The sequence below is a fragment of the Lotus japonicus genome, chromosome 2 (genome assembly GCF_012489685.1).
Source record: "Lotus japonicus ecotype B-129 chromosome 2, LjGifu_v1.2".
In the NCBI taxonomy this organism is placed as follows: Eukaryota; Viridiplantae; Streptophyta; class Magnoliopsida; order Fabales; family Fabaceae; genus Lotus; species Lotus japonicus.
In genome coordinates this window covers 44,137,487-44,157,830 of record NC_080042.1, presented here as the reverse complement: position 1 = coordinate 44,157,830, position 20,344 = coordinate 44,137,487, and the positions used below count along the sequence as shown (strand labels likewise).

The window sequence follows — 20,344 nt, the reverse complement described above, 5'->3', positions numbered from 1 at the left end:
TTTAAACAGGGTTAGTAGCCTTATTATGTTAGTGGGCTAGGACTTGTATTAGTAGTAATATAAAAGTACTTGACATGAATATTAGTATGAATAGAACTAAAGTATTAATATTTTGAATCACCTTATTAACACCATAACAATCTAATATCTTACTATTCATAAGCTTCCGCATTACTAAACATATAATTCTTAACATACTTTTCACCCACTATACTAATAAAACTGTAACAATCATGTTGGTAAAAGACCATTTTGCAAATGATATTTAAAAAAAAAACAAATTAACCTGTCCGGGAATATTTGGCCTTTGAGCCCTACTGCCAGTTGCAATCAATATGTGCTTTGCTGAATAGGACAATTTAGTGCCATCCAACTGTGTCACCTCAACATCATTTGGACCCACTATCCTTCCCTCGCCTTCAAATAATTTTACCCCAGAATTGGATAACAACCGCTTGTAAATTCCATTCAATCTGTTTATTTCATCTGTCTACATTTTGGTAAAATACAGATTATTGACAACAAACATATAAACTAGCCTTCTTGGTACTAATAAATTGCTCTCTGCTTTAACATCAGAATATTAACTAGAAAACTCTCTAGAATTTATAAACAAAGCAAAATAAAGAAAACCAAAGATAATGCAAACTAAATCTTTATAAAGTTCCTGAGCATACACCAGATGCATATGATCACAACCCTTGTGGCTGTTACAGTTAGTTAGAGTTAGTGTGACTTAGTTATTCCCACTATAGAAGCTGTAAGGTTCAGTTATGAGAAGTTAGGCTTGCAATCGTTGACAAATGTTAAATGTATGATGTAATCATTCACTGAATAACAGAATAAATTAATCAAATTTTCTCCCCACTCACAAAATACGGTATTAAGAGCTTGAGTTTGTCCAAGCTATGCCAAACATCGATTCTACTTCGCCACCTTCTCCACTACACCAATCACCAGTGCGTGTAACTCCGATTGCGAGCAATCCCTCACCATCGCCAGTATTTTCTCTTCAAGTTAGTACATCTGTTTCTTTTTCACATTCCATCACCGAGAAGCTGGATGAAAAGAATCTCCTTCTCTGGGAACAACAAGTAGAGCAACTCCCATTGCGAACAATCCCACAACATCGTCATCACTTTATCTTCAGGCGAGTGCACCTGTTAGGGTCCAAGAAAAGCCCCCAATTTGGAAGGTTGATTCAAGGAGTGGGACTTTGGGAAGTGGGCCTATCTGACCTTGGGTCTGAGTTTGATTATTATCTGTCAATTAGTTTGTTCGAATTTTTATCTGTCAGTTAGTTTAAGCGTGTGGTTGAGTCTATTTAATTATTTGTTGGGCGGGTGTTATTTTCTTAGTAGGGTTACTCTATTATAAATAAGAGTTCTCTGAGTAGGTTTGAATTCATGCTTTGAAGGATTGACTAGTAACTTAGTAAGGGTTTTCCCTTGTAAAGAAGGTTTACCTTCTTCGGTTCAATTTTTCAGATTTAATAATAATTATTTTAATTCAGAAAATTACATCTACGTTCCTGTTTGGTTGTTAGGTTCATTTGGTCCGACCTGCCGGATCCTCCTTAGCACTGCCACTAGGCCCCCCCTCCCCCTCCGCCCTATTCTGCAGCCGCCAACACACCAACCGTCCATTGCAGCCACCGCCACATGTCATGCCGCTGATCAGCTTTCGTGAATTCTATCACGCTCACAGCATTGTTAAACCACAGGAAACTAATGTTGTGTTGCTCCTTGGAGTTGTGGGCAATGATGGACGTTACTAGTTTCCAAATCTTCTCTCAAGTCCGAATACTATAGCTGTTACTTCAAATAATACTTTTTCATTTTCCATGTGGCATTCCAAGTTACGCCACCCTAGTTCCGAAGTTCCCAAACTTGTTTTTTCTTCATGCAATCTTGCAATTCCTAATAAAATAATGTTACAGATTTTTGCACTAGTTGTTGTTTGGATAAATCTCGCATGGATTAGTTTTTCATGATCTGTGGGGGCAGCTCCTTTTGTTTTTACCAATTGTGTTACCTACTATATGCCATTTGGGAACGCCTTTTCTCTCATACTTGACTATACTTACTCAAGTCTGAGGCCTTTTCGGTCCTTTAACAATTTAAACAATTAAACTTTAAAGCTATGGTCTAATCGCAGCTTAATACACCCACCAAAGCTTTACAAATAGATATGTGAGGGGAGTTTAGACCCTTTACTAACTATCTCATTAACCACAGCATAGTCCATTTCTCTAATGTCCATGTTAGGTACCAGAAAATAACACTGATCTGAGAATGCAAATGTATTAGATAGCACTGAATCCTCTGGAGAAATTCCAGAAGCAGTGTTTAGGGAATTTGCAAATAACAGAGGAAATGAAAAGACAAAGATGAGCAAATTCGAGAGTGCTCCTTCTCTCCTAGTCCTAGCCAATTCCAGCCTACAACAATACTCTCTCCATAACTAACTTATATTCTCTCAGCTGGTACAATGGTCCCCCCCTTCCCCTCTTGATTGCTGCCACCTCACCAGGAGGTTATTTAGGAATACTACATTCTAGAAGAGTGATCATTAGGTGATTCTGCTGGCATCATGTTGGGCCTCCTATTGTAGACGTTGCCAAACCTGGGCCTGGTTCTTGGGTTTGCAACATCTCTCCCTCCTTGAAGAATCAGCTTGTCCTCAAGCTGATGATCTGGGAATTGTTCCAGTAGTTTGTTGAAATCTTCCCAGGAATCCTCAAATTCTGGCAAGTCCTTCCACCTCACTAATACCTCTAGGTCTCCATCAGTTTTTGCTCTAGAGTCTTGAATTGATTCTGGTTCAACCTTGAGCTCCCAATCTTCAGTGAGAGAGACAGGTAGTGGTGGGCTGGTGGCTCCTGCATTCAAAGCCTTCTTGAGCAGGGAAATGTGGAAAACTGGATGCGCTTGACTGTCCTCTGGTAGCTTCAACTTGTAAGCTGCAGGATTAATTTTTTCTATGATCGGAAAGGGTCCATAATATCTAGGGCTCAGTTTCTGGTTCTTCCTCCTGGCTAAACTCTTGAGTTTGTAAGGTTGTATTTTAAGATACACCAAATCCCCAACCTCATACTGCACATCCCTCCTATGTTTGTTGGCCTGCTGTTTCATCCTATTCTGTGCCTTCTCTAAGTTTTCCTTCAATTCATCAATTATCAAATTCCTTTCAGCAGTCATTTTCTCTACTTCATCCACTGAAGTCAAGGAATCATTTCCCCTGATGATTACAGGAGGCTCCCTCCCATATAAAGCCTTGAAAGGAGTGGTTTTGATTGCTGAATGATAGTTTGTATTATACCAGAATTCTGCCCAGCATAACCACTTGGGCCACTGCTTGGGTTTTAGCCCTGTCACACATCTCAGATAGGTCTCCACACAACGATTGACCACTTCAGTTTGCCCATCTGTTTGGGGATGGTAAGCTGAGCTAAATTTCAGCTTTGTTCCTGCTAGTTTGAACATTTCTGACCAGAAGGTGCTAAGGAAAACTCTGTCCCGATCAGAGACAATAGAAGTGGGGAATCCATGTAATTTCACCACTTCTCTTACAAATAACTCAGCTACTTCCTTTGCATTGTAAGGGTGAGCAAGTGCAAAGAAGTGTGCATATTTTGTGAATCTGTCTACCACAACTAAGATAGTATCCTTTCCCATAGCCTTAGGTAACCCTCCAATAAAGTCCATAGAGATATCTGACCACCCTTGAGAAGGAATAGGTAATGGCTGAAGGTAACCAGCTGGTTTTAGAGCCTCATATTTGTTCCTCTGGCACACTTCACACTTTTGGACATAGTTTTGAATATCCAACTTCATTCCTTCCCAGAAGAAAAGGGCTGAAATCCTCTTGTATGTTCTGAATATACCTGCATGGCCTCCAATAGCAGAATCATGAAATTCCGGGAGAATTGTGAGAATTTTCCCAGATCCTTTAGGGATGACTATTCTGTCTTTGTATAACAGCCTTCCTCTGTGCAATTTATAACCAGCTGTAGTGTGACCTTGGGTGGCCAACTCTTGCATGATCATTCTGTACTTGTCATCTCCTAAGATTTCAGCTTCCAAATCTTCCCATTCTGCACACTGTACTGATGAAATTGCTGAGAATTGCATCTTTCTTGATAAAGCATCAGCTGCCTTATTTTCAATTCCTGGTTTGTATTTTATCTCAAAATCAAACCCCATCAATTTGGATACCCATTTCTGTTGTTCCTCCCCCATTAGCCTTTGCTCTGCTAAAAACCTCAGGCTCTTTTGGTCAGTGTGTATGATGAACTTGCTGCCCAGCAGATAGTGCCTCCATTTTTGAACAGCAAATACTACAGCCATCAGCTCTCTCTCATAGACTGATTTGGCTTGGGCTCTGTCTGATAAGGTTTTGCTCATGTAGGCTACAGGCTTTCCCTCTTGCATGAGGACAGCTCCTAATCCTTTCCCAGAGGCATCAGTTTCCAAGATGAATGTTTTATCAAAATTGGGAACAGCAAGCACTGGTACTGTTGTCATGACCTCCTTAAGCTTCTCAAAAGCTTTGGTTGCTTCCATACTCCAGCTGAAACTATTTTTCTTTAGTAACTGGTTTAGGGGATGAGCCAATTTACTATAGTTCTTCACAAACTTCCTATAGTATCCAGTCAATCCCAGAAATCCCCTCAACCCTTTTACCTCTTTAGGGATTGGCCAATTTAGCATATCTTTGATCTTACTTGGATCAGCTGCAACTCCTTCTTTAGAGATAATATGTCCCAAGTAAGCAATCTCACACTGCCCAAAAGAACACTTCTTCCTGTTTGCCACTAGGTGATTGTCTTTCAGTACTTGCAATACTACCCTCAGATGTTCTGTATGCAACTCTTCAGTCTTGCTATAGATTAATATGTCATCGAAGAATACCAGAACAAATTTCCTCAAATAAGGTTTCAAAACTTGATTCATGAGGGCTTGGAAAGTAGATGGTGCATTAGACAGCCCAAATGGAAGAACCAAATACTCATAATGCCCTTCATGGGTTCTAAAAGCTGTTTTTGGTATGTCTTCTTCCCTCATCCTTATTTGATGATACCCTGATTTTAAATCTAATTTAGAAAAGACCATGGCTGACCCTATCTCATCTAACAATTCATCAATAATAGGTATTGGGAATTTATCAGGAATTGTTAACTTGTTTAGGGCTCTATAGTCTACACAGAATCGCCATCCACCATCCTTTTTCTTTACTAAAATTGCAGGACTGCTAAAAGGGCTAGTGCTAGGTCTAATAATCCCTGATTTCAGCATGTCTTTAACTAACTTCTCAATTTCATTCTTTTGGTAGAAAGGATACCTGTAAGGTCTGCTGTTTGGAATAGTGGCTCCTTCTTGTAGTAAAATGGCATGGTCAGTGTCTCTCTTTGGGGGCAATCCTTGTGGTTCTTGGAACACAACAGGGAACTCAGCTAACACTCTCTTTAACGCACCTGATGTCTCAACTTCTGCTCTTGGTTCTTCACTCAAACAGCCATAAGAGTAAAAATACCCCTCAGCCTCTCTCTGTTCTGTCATTTTAATTGATTTCCAGTCAGCTGCAACCCCACACCAGGATGGTTCTCCTTGTAGTGCCAACTTCTGTCCATTTGACTCCCACTGAATTATGAGTTCCTGGAAGTTTGCCCTGATGTTCCCCAAGCTTGCTAGCCAGTCCATTCCCAAAACTAACTCAGTTTCCCCCAATCCGAGAATGAAGAAGTGTTGGGTGATTTGTATGCCCTGAACTTCCAGTTTCAAGTTCTTGCACACCCCAGAGTTTCTCTCCTTGGCACCATTTCCCACTTCCACCACATACTCAGAAGTTGCTATGACTGGAATTTCTAGCTCTGCTACTAGTTCCTGGGAAATAAAATTACTTGTGGCTCCACAGTCAATAAGGATCAGAATTTCCCTGTCTTTAATCCTTCCTTTCACCTTGAAGGATCTGTTTGAAGTCAGTCCTTCCTTACTGTTCAGTGACAGCTGTAGGACCTTGCCTTCCAGCACAAATTCTCCATCTTCAGCTTCCTCAAACACCTCTTCTTCTTCTTCTTCATCTTCTACTTCCACCAAAATCAACTGGTAATTTTTCTTTGCACAGATGTGCTCTTTTCCCCATTTTTCCCCACATTTAAAGCACAACCCCCTCCTGCTTCTCTCCTGCAACTCAGATTGGGAAAGTCTCTGCCCCCCATTCCATCTTCTCTCTGGTGGTTTTCCCTCCTGCACCTGATTCCCAGTATTCCCCTTGTTCATAGGATTTTTCCCTTCATTATCCTGATTTCCAGCTCCTTCTTTACCCTGGTAGCCCACTGCAGTACTAGGAAATCTTCCCCTGTTTTCCCCATAACTAGAGAGATTTCTCCCTCCCCCACCCCCTTTTTCCTTCCATCCCCTTTTGTCATCCTCTCTACTTTTACCCCCTTTTACTGCCAGATTTTTCTCTTCCAACAGAAGAGCTCTGTCCATTAGCTCTGCCAAATCCTCTGCAGGATACAACTTCATCTCTGCCTTAATCTCTTCTTGCAACCCGTTCAGGAAAACGCCTTTCAACACCTCTCTATCAGCATTCCTCATCGGTGCTGCCAATAGCTCAAAGCTCTCCCTGTATTCCATCACGCTTCCCTTCTGTTTTACACTAAGCAAAGGTCCAAAGGGATTCTGAACCAAAGCAGGTTGGAAACGACGAATCAGAGCTTCCTTGAAGGGTTCCCAAGCGCGCACAGGAGCTTGTTCCTCCCACCATTGGAACCAACTCAGAGCTCGCTCCTCCATAGCAATCATCACGAGTTCGATTTTTTCTCCCTCCTCGATTCTGCTGAGGCGGAAAAATCTCTCAACCTTGGTGAGCCACCCGTAAGCGTCTTCACCATTGAACATCGGAATGTCTACCCTCCTTCCAGTCACCGCTCTCAAATGACTACGATGATGGTGGGGTTCGAAACGCTCGCGACTCCGTGTTGTAGAACGCGACCCGGTTCGCGACCCGGTTCGTGACCCACCGTGTGTTCTTACGGCAGAAACGGAACCCAGATCTCGCGAAGTCCTCCTATGACGAGGGGTGTTGGAGCGTCCTCTGGTTCTCCTCTGGTCGCGGCTCATGAAGAGTCGCCGGAGTTCCTCAAACTGCTCGTGAGCCACCTCCTTCATCTCAGTGATGGTGCGTTCAAGACTGTCAACTCGAGATTCCATGGCGCTGCGGGTAAACACCATACAAAGCTCCCTCTGGATCGGGAGCTCTGATACCAATGTTAGGTACCAGAAAATAACACTGATCTGAGAATGCAAATGTATTAGATAGCACTGAATCCTCTGGAGAAATTCCAGAAGCAGTGTTTAGGGAATTTGCAAATAACAGAGGAAATGAAAAGACAAAGATGAGCAAATTCGAGAGTGCTCCTTCTCTCCTAGTCCTAGCCAATTCCAGCCTACAACAATACTCTCTCCATAACTAACTTATATTCTCTCAGCTGGTACAATGGTCCCCCCCTTCCCCTCTTGATTGCTGCCACCTCACCAGGAGGTTATTTAGGAATACTACATTCTAGAAGAGTGATCATTAGGTGATTCTGCTGGCATCATCTTGGGCCTCCTATTGTAGACGTTGCCAAACCTGGGCCTGGTTCTTGGGTTTGCAACAGTCCACATACACACTATCAAAATGGTGTAGTTAAGAGAAAATACCTCCATATTGCTGTACTTGGACTGACGCTGTTAGCTCAAGCATCCCTACCTTATACATTTGTGGAGCCATGCATTTTTTACCTAATCCATCATTAAATTTTGATGCTCCTTTTGCAAAGTTATTAGAACTATAGCCTGATTATAACTTTCTGTGGGTATCCGGATGCTCCTGTTTTCCCTTTGTCAGACCCTATTATTAGCAAACTTCAATTTCGCTCTCAAGAGTATTTTTACTAGGTTGTTCTTCAACCTCACACAAGCGATACAAGTGCCTCACGCCTGATGTGAAACATGCTATTTCCAAGGATGTACTTTCCAGTGAAGCCAAGTTCCCTCATTCACTGCTGTTTCCCACTAAGTCTCACCTCTCAACTCTCAAGACCTACATCTACTCCCCTTACCTCCTTAAGATCTCCACAGCTCACTAGGGTTAATTTCTTCCCTTTGCATATAGTCAATCCACTCTACCTTCTTTTCTTCCACCTTCCTTGTCCACTACTCATTTCCCTCACATCCACATCAACCAGTCATCCATCCACTCAAATCGGATTTATTCTGGATACAAACATAATTGAGCTCAAAGCAGTTACCACTTGCCATGGATCCTTGTACCTTTGGTGACAATAATAGTACTATCACCCTTCCTCACAACTCTTTTAATATGCTCAATCTAAGTATATGGGGCTCGGTCACTTTTGTGTTTGAGGAAGGAAAACATAGTGTCCAACACACATTCCAGCAGACCTCCAGCTGGCTGATGCATTGACCAAGCCACTACCTACTTCTAGATTTGAAGAGTTTTGGTCCAAGCTCAACATGTGTGACCTTCACTTAGTCGCACACCCTAGTTGAGCTTGAGTGGAGTTAGTATCAAAGTATACATGATAGCATACACCAAATGTATAGGATCACAACCCTTGCAGCTGTCAGTTGGTTATAGTTAGTGTGAGTTAGTTATTCCAGCTATAGAAGTTGTTAGGTTCAGTTATGAGAAGCTAGATTCACCAATTGCTTATAAATGCATGACATAATCACTCAATAAAAGTGTAAGATTCATCACATTTTCTATCTCCTCTCTCAAATTCAATATTATTAAAACAAAAAATAAATATTGAAATACCTTCTTCTCCAAGAGCTTCTTCCAATTGAAGTCAACCTTCTCACTCAATTCCCACCCATAATTTCTGGCATCCTATCAAACCACAGTCATGTTCATTAAATCATCAAACACAAGTTAAACACAAATGATGATCTCAGAAGCATTTACAATTACAAACCAGCATGACTAAAAAAATAAAGAAAAAAATAAAAGATATATTAATGAAATCTAACATTGAATTGCATTTGCATACCATATTTGATTAGAATTGGAACCAAACCTATTGTAAGTTTTAACTACATCAAATCAGATCTGACAACAAATAAATCTAATAAAGTTGATATATAAAATCACTCATGTGATTTCGCCTAATTTAAGCTTTTGCGAAGTTGACCTAAGAACAAGTGGTCAAAAGTTTGATCCAAGCTGTCCCGATTCTTTTAAAAAAAATTAAGTTTCAGCACTACAGAGGTAGGTTTGTGCATTGGGCATACTTCTTTGTTCCTGAGACAATGTAACACAACCATATCTATCATTTAAGGGACACTTAAAAAACAAATTTTGAGTTCACACATCCATAACTACCTACCTACCTATCTATCTATCTATCTATCTATCTATATTTATATCTATACAAGGGCAACCTGGTGCTATAAAGCTCCCACCATGGCACGGTCTAGGAAAGGGTCGAAGTCATGGTCGGTAAATTGTAGGTAGCCTTTCCTTGCATTTGCAAGAGGCTGATCCCATGGTTCAAGTCTGGTCTCCTAGCTAGAGAAAAACACAGCAGACAGAAAACATACAGTTTTTATATATCTTGGATGTAATAGAAAATAACAGAGTTGGTATACGAACTCATTATTGATTTTCTTTTATGAAATAAATTTAGCACAAAAGAAAGTCTTGTGTCACAAAATAATATAAAAAAAGTAACATTCATATCCGTATAACCATATCAAGGAGATGATGATGATTTATTATTTTTTAGGCAAAATACAATTAAAGAGAATTGGTATACAACTGCAGCAAGGTCAAGAGCTTAAAAGAGGAAACTAGGTATGCGGAAAGCTTTGCAAATCAATGATGGTTGATCCCTGTAAACAAACTTAGGCTTAGCAGAACACCTAAGATAAGCTAAGAACATACCCCTATCCCAAAGAAAATTTGGATACAATAAGATACCCTTAAAGATGCATTCATCCAGTTCTAGCAGACAGTGGCGGGGCCGAGGGGGGACCAACTGACCAAGTACTGCCACGGTCACCCCGAACTTTTTCAACTTCTTTTGATGTAGTCTTATAAAATAACTTGTGGCCCTGCATTTTCTATTTTCTTTACACTAAGAGCCCTTCTTCCGCATGCCAGAGTGCAGCACAAACAACACCCTATTTATTTTTTCTGCTTACCTTCTCTAGACTCAATATTTTATATAATAGGGAACTTCAGTTTCTTCCTTCTTTAAGTTTTGATTTTCCCTTTTCATGGTCTTTCACTTTTCCTTGTTCTTATAGATAGTCTTGCCACCCCCCCCCCAAGCCAAAGATCTGGCTCCACCATTGCTAACAGATGTACCAAATAATAGCAAAGAAGGCAATGCACAAAAATCACTACATATATCTAGCAATTGTTTTATATTTTTAACTGAAAACTCATTTAGGATCAAATCCTTACCTGAAGTTCACCACCATAAGATGCTCCGTAGACTAAAATCTTTTTGGGAACACAACCACGAATAACACACCTTCAAAATAAATAAATAAATGAGCATTTCATTAATTATGTGATAGTTGATAAGATAATGTTGGGCAGTGAAGAGTGGGGAAGGACAAAAACTGTGTAATAGCATACATCTAAAATACAACTCACTCACACTATTATCATGCAAGTTCACCAAATTAAATAATAAATTATATTCAGTAGAAAAGTCGGCAAAAACACAGAAATTTTTCAGTACAAATGATTTGTTTGGATATAAGTGTTTTACATTTGCTATAGGTCATCATTAACTTGCCACTACATCATATTCATAGCAATGCAAACAGATAAGCAGACCACATAGAAGTAAAAGAGAAGACGAAGAAATAAGAATTCAAGATAATTGAGGTATGCTTTCCAAAAATATGTGCATGACAACTCAACTTACCCAAAACATAATAAGCATCTAGCCTTATCCCACTAGGAAGGGTAAGCCATTTGGACGAATCAATCTCAGTGTGCTCTATTATAAGAAAGAACCACTTAAAGCAAAGGTATCTTTAATACTTTCTCCATATTCTAAGTAGGGAACACTTGTGATCCAATGGCAAATGCAATGGACAAAGTAATATTATAAGCAAATAATTCTGTCATGCACATGGCATAAATAACTTGCTCCTACCGTTTCTCTTTCCCAATTTACAGTGATTTCTGCAAGTGTAGAAATGACTTCTTCACAATGTGTTTTACCATTATTGCTCATTTTATGTTCTAAAACTCAAAATACAGTTAAATCCTATCATTGGCCCTTAAACAAAATCAAGCAGTCTCACTGTTATACAGTTAAAAATAAATTTTCGAAATAAACTTAGTGTCCCAGTATGGAAATTGAGTCAGCATTACCTATATGGTTCACGAGCATATTTTCTGGTTTTGTTCCGGTTCTCACTTTAAATTACAAGTATTCCACCTTGTACTCATTCTGCTTTTTATTTTCAAATATGTGGAGCACAAATTCCTTCATCCACTCCAAAAAAAAAGAAACAGGTTCAACCCTAACAGAGCTCAAGACTTTGCTTTGATATATACAAATCTTCACCTCTGATGAAGTAAGAGTAACAATAACGACGGGAAAAATGTGGATTATTGATGGACATAAATGGGATTCGTGCAAAGGGGCAAGAATTCTTGAAATTACTACTCTTTCTCTGGATGAACGAGATATCAAAATTGTTCTTTTCATAACGATGGACAGGGAAGGCATGAGATTGGACCTGTTAAAGTGCAAGTTACATAGGAGTAGCTTAGATCTTGTAGTATTGTTTGTTGGCTTAATTGCTACTTTAGTCGCTAACGTTTAAAAAATCACGATTTTAGTCCCTCACCTAATTTAATTACAAGACAAGTCCCTCACCGTTGCAACGTTAGTCTTTCTGTCTAATTTTTAAAGGAGGAGGCTTAAGTGGCAAGTCTCTAGGGACATGGCACTGCCACAGGAGAGAGGGAGAGAGACGCACATGCCTCTCACGTGACCCTCCAACGAGCCAACACAAACCATTTTCCCCAATTATGAAACCCTAGGGATCGAAATTGCATAACCTAAAAAAGAAAGGAGGAAGCAGAGCTAGGCGGCGGAGAAGAGCTCGTAGACGCGAAGAAGATGGAAAACTCGATACAGACACAGCAGAGGAAGAAGATTACGCAAAGGAAGAAGAAGACACACATGGAGAGGGACCACATGATGGAGAACCCGAACATTAAGCTTTATGGACCTGTTACGCCTTCCAGATCCAGAAAACGCAAAGGAAGTTTCGCTAAATCCTCCCATAAGTTTCGAACCTAGGCTTGCTCAGCGGCTTCAACCTTCTTCCTCACGACTTGCTTCTTTTTACTTCTCTTTTGTTCTTCCTCGCGACTTGCAGAACCTTCCCCCCTTCAATGTTGCGTCTTCATTTTTAAGGAGGAAGAAGATGACCGTTGGAGGGTCACGTGAGAGGCATGTGCGACTCTCTCTTTCCAGTGGCAGTGCCACGTCCCCAGAGACTTTGCCACATAAGCCTCCTCTGTTAATAATTAGACATAAAGACTAACATTGCAAACCGGAGAAACCGTGAGAGACTAGTCTTGTAATTAAATTAGGTGAGGGATTAAAATCGGGTTTTTTGTAAACGTCAGGGACTAAAGTTGCAATTAAGCCTTGTTTGTTATAAAAAATTATGTATCATTGTCATGTACGTTTTCAATGTAAGATGTTTTGTTATCATGTTGAACACTTTAAACTCCAATTATATTCTATGTTATGCTACTTCGGGGGGTTTTATCCTTTATGCAATTTGGTCATGTTTATACAGAATTCAACTTTCTTATAGTGTAAAATTTTAAGTGCACCCAAACCTTAGATTGTTGAAAAAAAAATGTTAGGTCAACTAATAGACCAAATAGCACCATAAAGTACCAGTACCATAGTTGTTGTATCTGTGTGAGATAGATGAATGGGTTTATTATATAGCAATCAAGATGAAGCAACCAAAAGCATTTTTCCAGTAGGTGAGGTAAACTAATAGATCAAATAGTACCATAATGTCTTAACATAAATTATGTGATTCATGTCTAATTATAGGCCATTTAAATCTAAATCCTACTTAATGGTTTACCAATAGATTTCACTTTTCAGTAATCTCCATTGACTAATTATTAGATTATCTTTTTGTTATCTAGCAATCAAGAGTCTTACTCAATATATGTTTCAAGAGCGTGGAGACAATCCAAAATAAAGTAGGACTACAACTGTAAGATGAACTGACTTTGCCTAGAAAAGGAGAAAGATAACGGGGTTACATGAAAGAACATAGCTACAAAAAAGTGACGGAAGAAAGTACCCATAGATAAAATTGGAAATGAGAATCTCAATATGATATTCTAATTCCTTTTCTTGTATCAACTTAGGTAGCTGAGATCAAATACCAAGCTTTATATAGTATCAGGGTTGTTAATGGCGGATAGCGTAGTGTAGCGGCAAGCCCAAAAAACGCTATTTCGAGCGCTATTGCGACGCTATAGCGGAAAATAGCGCAAATAGCGGTGAATAGTGGAGTAGCGGTGAACCCCCAGGCCGCTACGCTATAGGCTAATGCACCGCTATAGCGTGCTATTAACAAGCCTGTATAGTATTAAATTTTTGTTCAATCTTGAAAAAGCCAATGCAAAAAACTAAACTCTTAAAATTAGCCACAAGCATAGCATTCAGAGTAAACATGCCTCTCATAAAGTCTAAAATTAGTATTTCAGCACAGATGAATCATTTAGCACACATAGGAGCAAATTTTTATTAAAATACAAAATAAGAAAAATATCCCATAAAAACTGCATGAGTGTATATAAGAGTTTTGTCAATGCATGATCCGGAAAGTGACTACACAGACAAAAAAAAATAGAAACGTTTCGGGCCTGATCACACAGAAGTTTCTTTGAAAAAGCAAAACGTCCACTAGCAAATTTTGATAGAAAGAGACACCAAATTAGAATATAATTTAATAGAAAACAACCTGTAGCAAACTCAGGTGCAACTATTTACATAAATGAAGCATTTGAAGTGAGTTGAAGTTTTACAAGAGTTCATGATGTGAGCATTGAAAATATTTAGAATTATGATTGAGGTATTAGAAAGCAACTATACAATAAATGAAATCTGAAAGAATATAAGGTAAAATAAAACCCAAATCAAAATACTAACAACAACAGCACTAAATGAAAAGGAAGATATATAATAGTTAAGCAGGTAGAACTCAAACCCTAAAACTCTGAGAAAAAACTAGTATAAAAAGTCAACAGGAAATCTTTCAAAAAAAAAAAAGCCAACAGGAAAAAGAAATAATAGCTAAGAAGCACAAGCCCATAAACAAAATTGCTTTAGAACTAATGTCAAAATGGGAGCAGTCACAAACGACCTAACCATCATCTGAATACCAGTCACATAAAAAAAAATGATAAAGGAAGCAGCATAAATGTACAAGATACATTGTACTTACGTTCCACCAACTCCTCCAATAGTTTCTGAGCTAATTGGATGAAAAGGAAGCTCACAAATCCCCACCTTTAGACACAGATTGTAAAATATGATTAGAAGGCAACAACTAAACCAGAAAAATACTTCAGAAAACAACATAAAAGAACTGAAATCACACAAGATCAACTTCAATATTATTAAAAGTTTACGTGCTCCTTCAAATATGTTCTTTTAAAGAAATTTCACTTGAGTCAGCTGAGCCACTACGGGAGGCAAAACTCTCCATCTGAGCATATAACATAACTCCTCTAAACATGCTTTAACTTAAAGGTAGTTATTTCATTAAAAAAAAAAAAAGTGTTCTTGTTAAATTTTAAGATAACCATTAGAAAATCTAAAGGCACTAAAAAGGGCAGAACTTGTGCTATAGTTTTATATTCTCAGGAAATCTGTTCAAACATTTACAATAATCCCCACCCTTCAAACAAACATCTGAGTAAAGCTTCAATAATAGACAAAAATGTTATGACTGTTTGATCAACATTAACATAGTAGTATTGGAAAGTAAGCAACAACAAAGATACAAACCTTGGCTCCAAAATTTGATGAAAACCTAGCGGCACGAACGCCACCACTTCCAGCCCCAATTATGAACAAGTCAAAATCAAAATTCGTCGCTTCTTCTGCAGCTTTGCCCAATTCAGGTTCACCATCAATAAGCATCTTTCTAGCCATAGCTATCGAACAATTCGAACCAAATCTACAACAACATCAGATCATTAGATTTTGATTCAATTCAGAAATCAAACATTCGAACACAAACTGTTCTGTTGCCAAGGAATGAAAAGTAAAATCCATCAAAATAGAAAACAATTCGAACACAGATACATACATCACTTGCACAGAGATCAAAGATTTTTCTTTGTTGATTTTCCCGAGAAAACAAACTGGGAAAACGATTACCTGTATCGTCGTTATTGGAGAAATTAGGTTTGTGAGTGCTGAATGCTGAAGCAAATCAGGACCCGATGCAGAAGAGTGTTTATATGTATTACAGGAACAAAAGGAAAAGAATGTTTTTGCAACCTCTTGGCGGATCCTATATTCACTAGTTCTCACTACTGGTTTTCCCCAACTAAGGAAATTCCATTTTAGTACCTACAAACTTTTAGCAAATGAAATGTGTAACACTTAGGGCCCTGTTTGGTATGTTATACATCATCCGGTCACTATTATAAGAAAAAAAAAACAAGTTTTTAAATCCATTTAATAAATGATGTATTTAGTCTATAATAATGACTAGATACATCATTTATTCAATGAATCTAAAATGTTGTTTTTTGTTTATAATAGTGATCAGAGGGGGTATAGTATAAGACATGATAGTATAAGGTCTGATAGTATAAGGTCTGTTAGTATTGGGCTTAATAAAATTTTAATACTATGCTGCATTTGGTGACATTCTGTATAATTTATCATTTCGTTTAAATCAATATAAACTTATGTTTTGTGAAATATTCAATAGTGATATATATTAATAAAATGAAAATGGTGTTAGTGGGTAGTAAAGATGACGGTTGCAGCCAATGTGGCTGCGATAATGGATGTGGTGGTGATGGCGGGTAGTGGTTGTGTTGGTGGCTGTAGAGGTGGCAGTGATGATGTTGAGTTGTGGTTAGCGTGGAGGCGGCGACGGTGTTGGAAGTGATGGTGATGGTGGCGGTGGAGGGAGGTGGTGGTGGCGATGGTGGAGGGTTGTAGTAGCGGTAGTGGTTTAGGTGGTTGTAGCGACGGTTGTGGTATTGGAAGTGATGGTGGTGGCGGTGGTCGCGACGGCAACGGCGAAGGGAGGTGGTTGCAGCGGTAGTGGTGGTGTTGGGTCATGTATTTTTGTATTTTAGAGTCAACATTTGCATAATAGTCATTTTTGAGTCTTTTATTGCACTTTTAGTTCTTAGGATTGAGTCCTTTTTAATTTTAATCCTTGGCCTAGCATGTTAGAGGAATTAAGGGTAAAATGAGAATTATATTATTCTAACATGTGATGAACAATCAGCTGAACCTCTATGGCTTGATGATCATTATTTGATGTTTTGTGGTTACAAAGATGGTTTGATGGCGTGTTTAGTGAGCAACTCACATTTATGGCTCTAAAAGAAGGAATGTAGCATTGTCCATGGAATCTTTTGGGTGAAGAATTGCAAGAGTTGATGATGATGATAAAGACCAAGAGGTTTCAGAAATGAGTAATAAAGAAGGAAAGAGTTGTTGAAAGGACTTGAAGGACATTTATTGGGGAGATTTGAGCTAAAGAATGAAGAGAAGATGCTGCCAACGGGGACTGACCGCATGTGCGTGCACATATGGCACACACTTGCGTGTCAGGTCAGTGGCTAGGCACCCTGAAGAAGTGTTGACCGCATGTGCGTGCATATATGGCACGCACAAGCGTGCCTAGTCAGTAGCTTTACACATTTGAACGCATGTGCGTGCAGTATGAGGATGTAGCTTAGGGGCAAGCATCAGTCTGATGTTGCTCTCCATTTTTAAAAGGATTAAGGAGAAGCCGGGGAACCACGATGTCTTTGTAGTTGGCGGACAAGTCCATTAAGCGTCCATATTGCTGAGGATGTCTTGGTAAGGGTGGAGAAATTGGTGTTCCCTGTGGACTTTGTGATTCTAGATATGGAGGAGGATACTAGATTCCTCTCATCTTAGGAAGACTCTTCTTAGCTACTGGTAATGCTAAGATAAATGTTGCTAAGGGTCTTCTTTCTCTTAAAGTTGGGGAGGACAAGGTATGAAGCATCCTAACCTTAACAATGTTTTTGTTTGTGATGTTGTTGATGACTTTCCTAGGTCCCCTAGTGAGACCCTGAAACGCACCATTTCAATTAGAATAGGGAAAAAAAACAACATTAGATAAAAGAAAATTGGAACCAACCTACCCCACCCCACTTTACCTTTCTCCATTCACTTTCCCATTTTCTTTCTCCTTCGACAGAAGCACATTTCCCCCTTTCTCTCCATCTTTTTTTTACTTCTCAATCTTCACCCAAATCAACACCAAAACTCTTCACTCAAACAGCCGCAAAATTCCCACCGTATAATGCTCTAATTGAAGAATAAAAGAAACTGAATCTTTCAAGTGTGTATGCTCTTGGTCAGTGTTTTGGGTGCTAGGGATTATGCTATAATAGAGGAGAAGATTATCCACCCCATAAAGAGTATTCACTTGAGCTCAATGAGTTATATTCACAACCCAAAATTTAGAAAGAATGGTATTCTAGTGTATGTTAGTTTTGGGTAAATTAATTTTAGGGACTTGAGCTCACAATTAGGGATTTCATGGTTGCTTTTGGATAATAGATAGCTAAATTAAGTTCCTAAAGAGTTGAAATCTGTTGTTGGTGTTCAGATTTGCCGACCACGGACTCATCCGGGCATCTTGAAGTTGTTGGGAGCGCTTCTCTTGATCCTTCATAGTTGTGAGTGGTTTATGACCATTGTGGCATATTTTTAATTACTCTATGTTTATGATTTTGATTATTTTAGTACAACTAGAAGTTGTCTATTTATTTAAAAATTGGGGGAAACATCCTTTCATCAACTTGACTATCTTTTTATTGATTTATTTGATGATATGCATTTGAATAGATATTTCTGAGAAGGTTTATGAGTTGTCACAAACTATGAGGTTACAAACTTTGCATATTGAATCATGTGATATTGAGAATGACGTTTTGATGAGCTTTGATGATTATTGAGAACTATCATGTTTGGAACTTTGATATGAATTGATTACGGTTTTGAAAATTGAATTTTTGGGGATCCTTGATAGAACCTCGTAGCCGTTTGCGGTGGTAACGGCCTAGGTGCACCTAGTTAGTTTGATTCCGGGATGAGAGGATTATCCGTTAGATGGAACCGCCAGTGCACGGAAAGGGGTATCAACGAGATATAGCTGCCCCCGATGAGATTGATGAAAATGACATGATTCCGGGTGGAGAGGGCTATCTGTTAGATGGAGTCGCCCCTTGGGTAATAGAACCCTTATGAGGAAAAGGCTATCAACGAGATGTAGCTTCCCCCGATGACACGATGTGACTTGAGAAAGGAAAGGACTATCCGTTAGATGGAGCCAGCCCTAGGGGAAAGGCCACCCCGTAGGAGGAAAGGGCTATCAACAAGATGGACCTGCCTCATGATTCTAGTTCTCTCATGTGTGACCCCCCTATTGTATTGAATTATCAGATTTGATTTGTTTTCATAAATGAAAATGATTTAGCTATATTCTTTAATCCTTGAAGTTTTCCTTATGTTAAAGTGACGTTGATTTGAGTTGGTAAATATAGCATAAAGCTTTTGCTATAATATATATGTTTTATGAAAGTGATTTGAATTTCTTGACTTGATCAATTGTCATATTTATCCTGAGTTTTAAAGAGAAACAAATCGTGCTTATGATGTTCCCCTTCTAGTTCATGGTGGTTAATAGGCCCTCGCTAAGTCTTTGTGACTTACCCCCTCCTATTTCCATTTCAGATTCACAGGCAGCTGAGTAGGAGGTTGTTTCAGTTGTAGCTTGTACAATTACTTCTTTTTGGTAGGCCTCCTACGGTTGATGGCCTTGTTAATGTCTTTTGTTGATCTTTTTGGTATTCTGCAGCTATAGGGAATATGTAATAGTCATATTTTGTAAAGTGTAAAAGCTCTATGATGTATTTGACGATGTTGCTTCTTGGATGTTGGATATGTATATATTTGGATCCTTGGCTGGATTTAAAACCACATTGGCAGGTCTTGTTATTTTGGGAAATGAAGATATACAAAGGAAACTCTGTCGAATTATCGTTTGAACTTGTTTATTTTTATAAGTGATATTGCAGAAATGAGTTGTGAGAAAGCAGGCTTGCTAGGCTATAGTAATAGCTTATGCACCGGTCACGACTCAGGTATGGGTCGTGACAAAGTTGGTATCAGAGCCAGGTTGTAGGTCCTAATAGCTGCAGACATGAGGTTGTAATAGAATCTTGTGTGAACCGCGACACAACTTACTTCCAAGATGCTATTAACACCTCATGATAGTCCTAGAGTCTTTTTAAATGTTGTGATGGAGTCTAATATTTATTCCTTTAAAATTGAGTCTTGTCTTGAGTTGGATCAATGTTTTTTTCTTAGGTGAGGATGCCACCCAGGATGAGGATTCCTGCTAGAAGAGGAAATTCTGATGAGTCCGCTACCCAACCCCAAGACCCTCCTCCAAGGGGTCGTGGTCAGCGCCGCGGTCGAGTTAGAGGGTGAGTTGGAGGGAGAGATGCGCTTGCTGTGCGTGGATTGGTTGATGAGGTAGCCAATGATCAGGTTCCTAGGGTAAGGAGAAGCAACCCAGGGGTTGCAGAGCTTGCTGCTATTATGCAAGTGTTTCAGCAGTCTGTGCAACAACTTGTAGGAGTTTTGGGTGGGCAGCAACAACAGGCAAACCAAAATCCTATAACTAATGATCCGCAACAAGGAGAAAGACAAGGGCAACAACAACCAGCAGCTACCCTTGGTGAGATCACGGTGTCATTGGCAGACTTCATGAAGCTCAAACCGCCTACTTTTTCTAGGTTACCGAGTGAGGACCCACAGAGGTTCATTGATGCTTTGGAGAGACTATGGAGAGCCTTGGGATGCTCATCTGTCAGGGCTGTAGACTTGGCGTCATTCTAGTTGGAGGGTATAGCACATGATTGGTATGATACCTTGATTCATTCAAGGCCAGTGGGATCGCCTCCATTAGACTGAGGTTCTTTTTCTCAGCACTTTATGAGCCGTTTCCTTCCAGAGAGT

General features: G+C 39.3%; 1 protein-coding gene across 1 annotated transcript in view; it reads right to left on the bottom strand.

The window, feature by feature from the left end:
* The window catches only part of LOC130738068 (glutathione reductase, cytosolic), a 32,632-nt gene extending 17,001 nt beyond the window's left edge, over positions 1-15,631 (bottom strand). The window contains exons 1-6 of the mRNA XM_057589967.1: positions 15,473-15,631; positions 15,098-15,269; positions 14,532-14,596; positions 10,480-10,549; positions 8,830-8,901; positions 287-490 (exon numbers count right to left, since the gene is read on the bottom strand). Of these exons, the coding sequence (XP_057445950.1) occupies positions 287-490; positions 8,830-8,901; positions 10,480-10,549; positions 14,532-14,596; positions 15,098-15,244 (558 nt within the window). The 5' untranslated portion in view covers positions 15,245-15,269; positions 15,473-15,631. The remainder of the gene's footprint in view (positions 1-286; positions 491-8,829; positions 8,902-10,479; positions 10,550-14,531; positions 14,597-15,097; positions 15,270-15,472) is intronic.
* Positions 15,632-20,344: the final 4,713 nt, after the last annotated feature.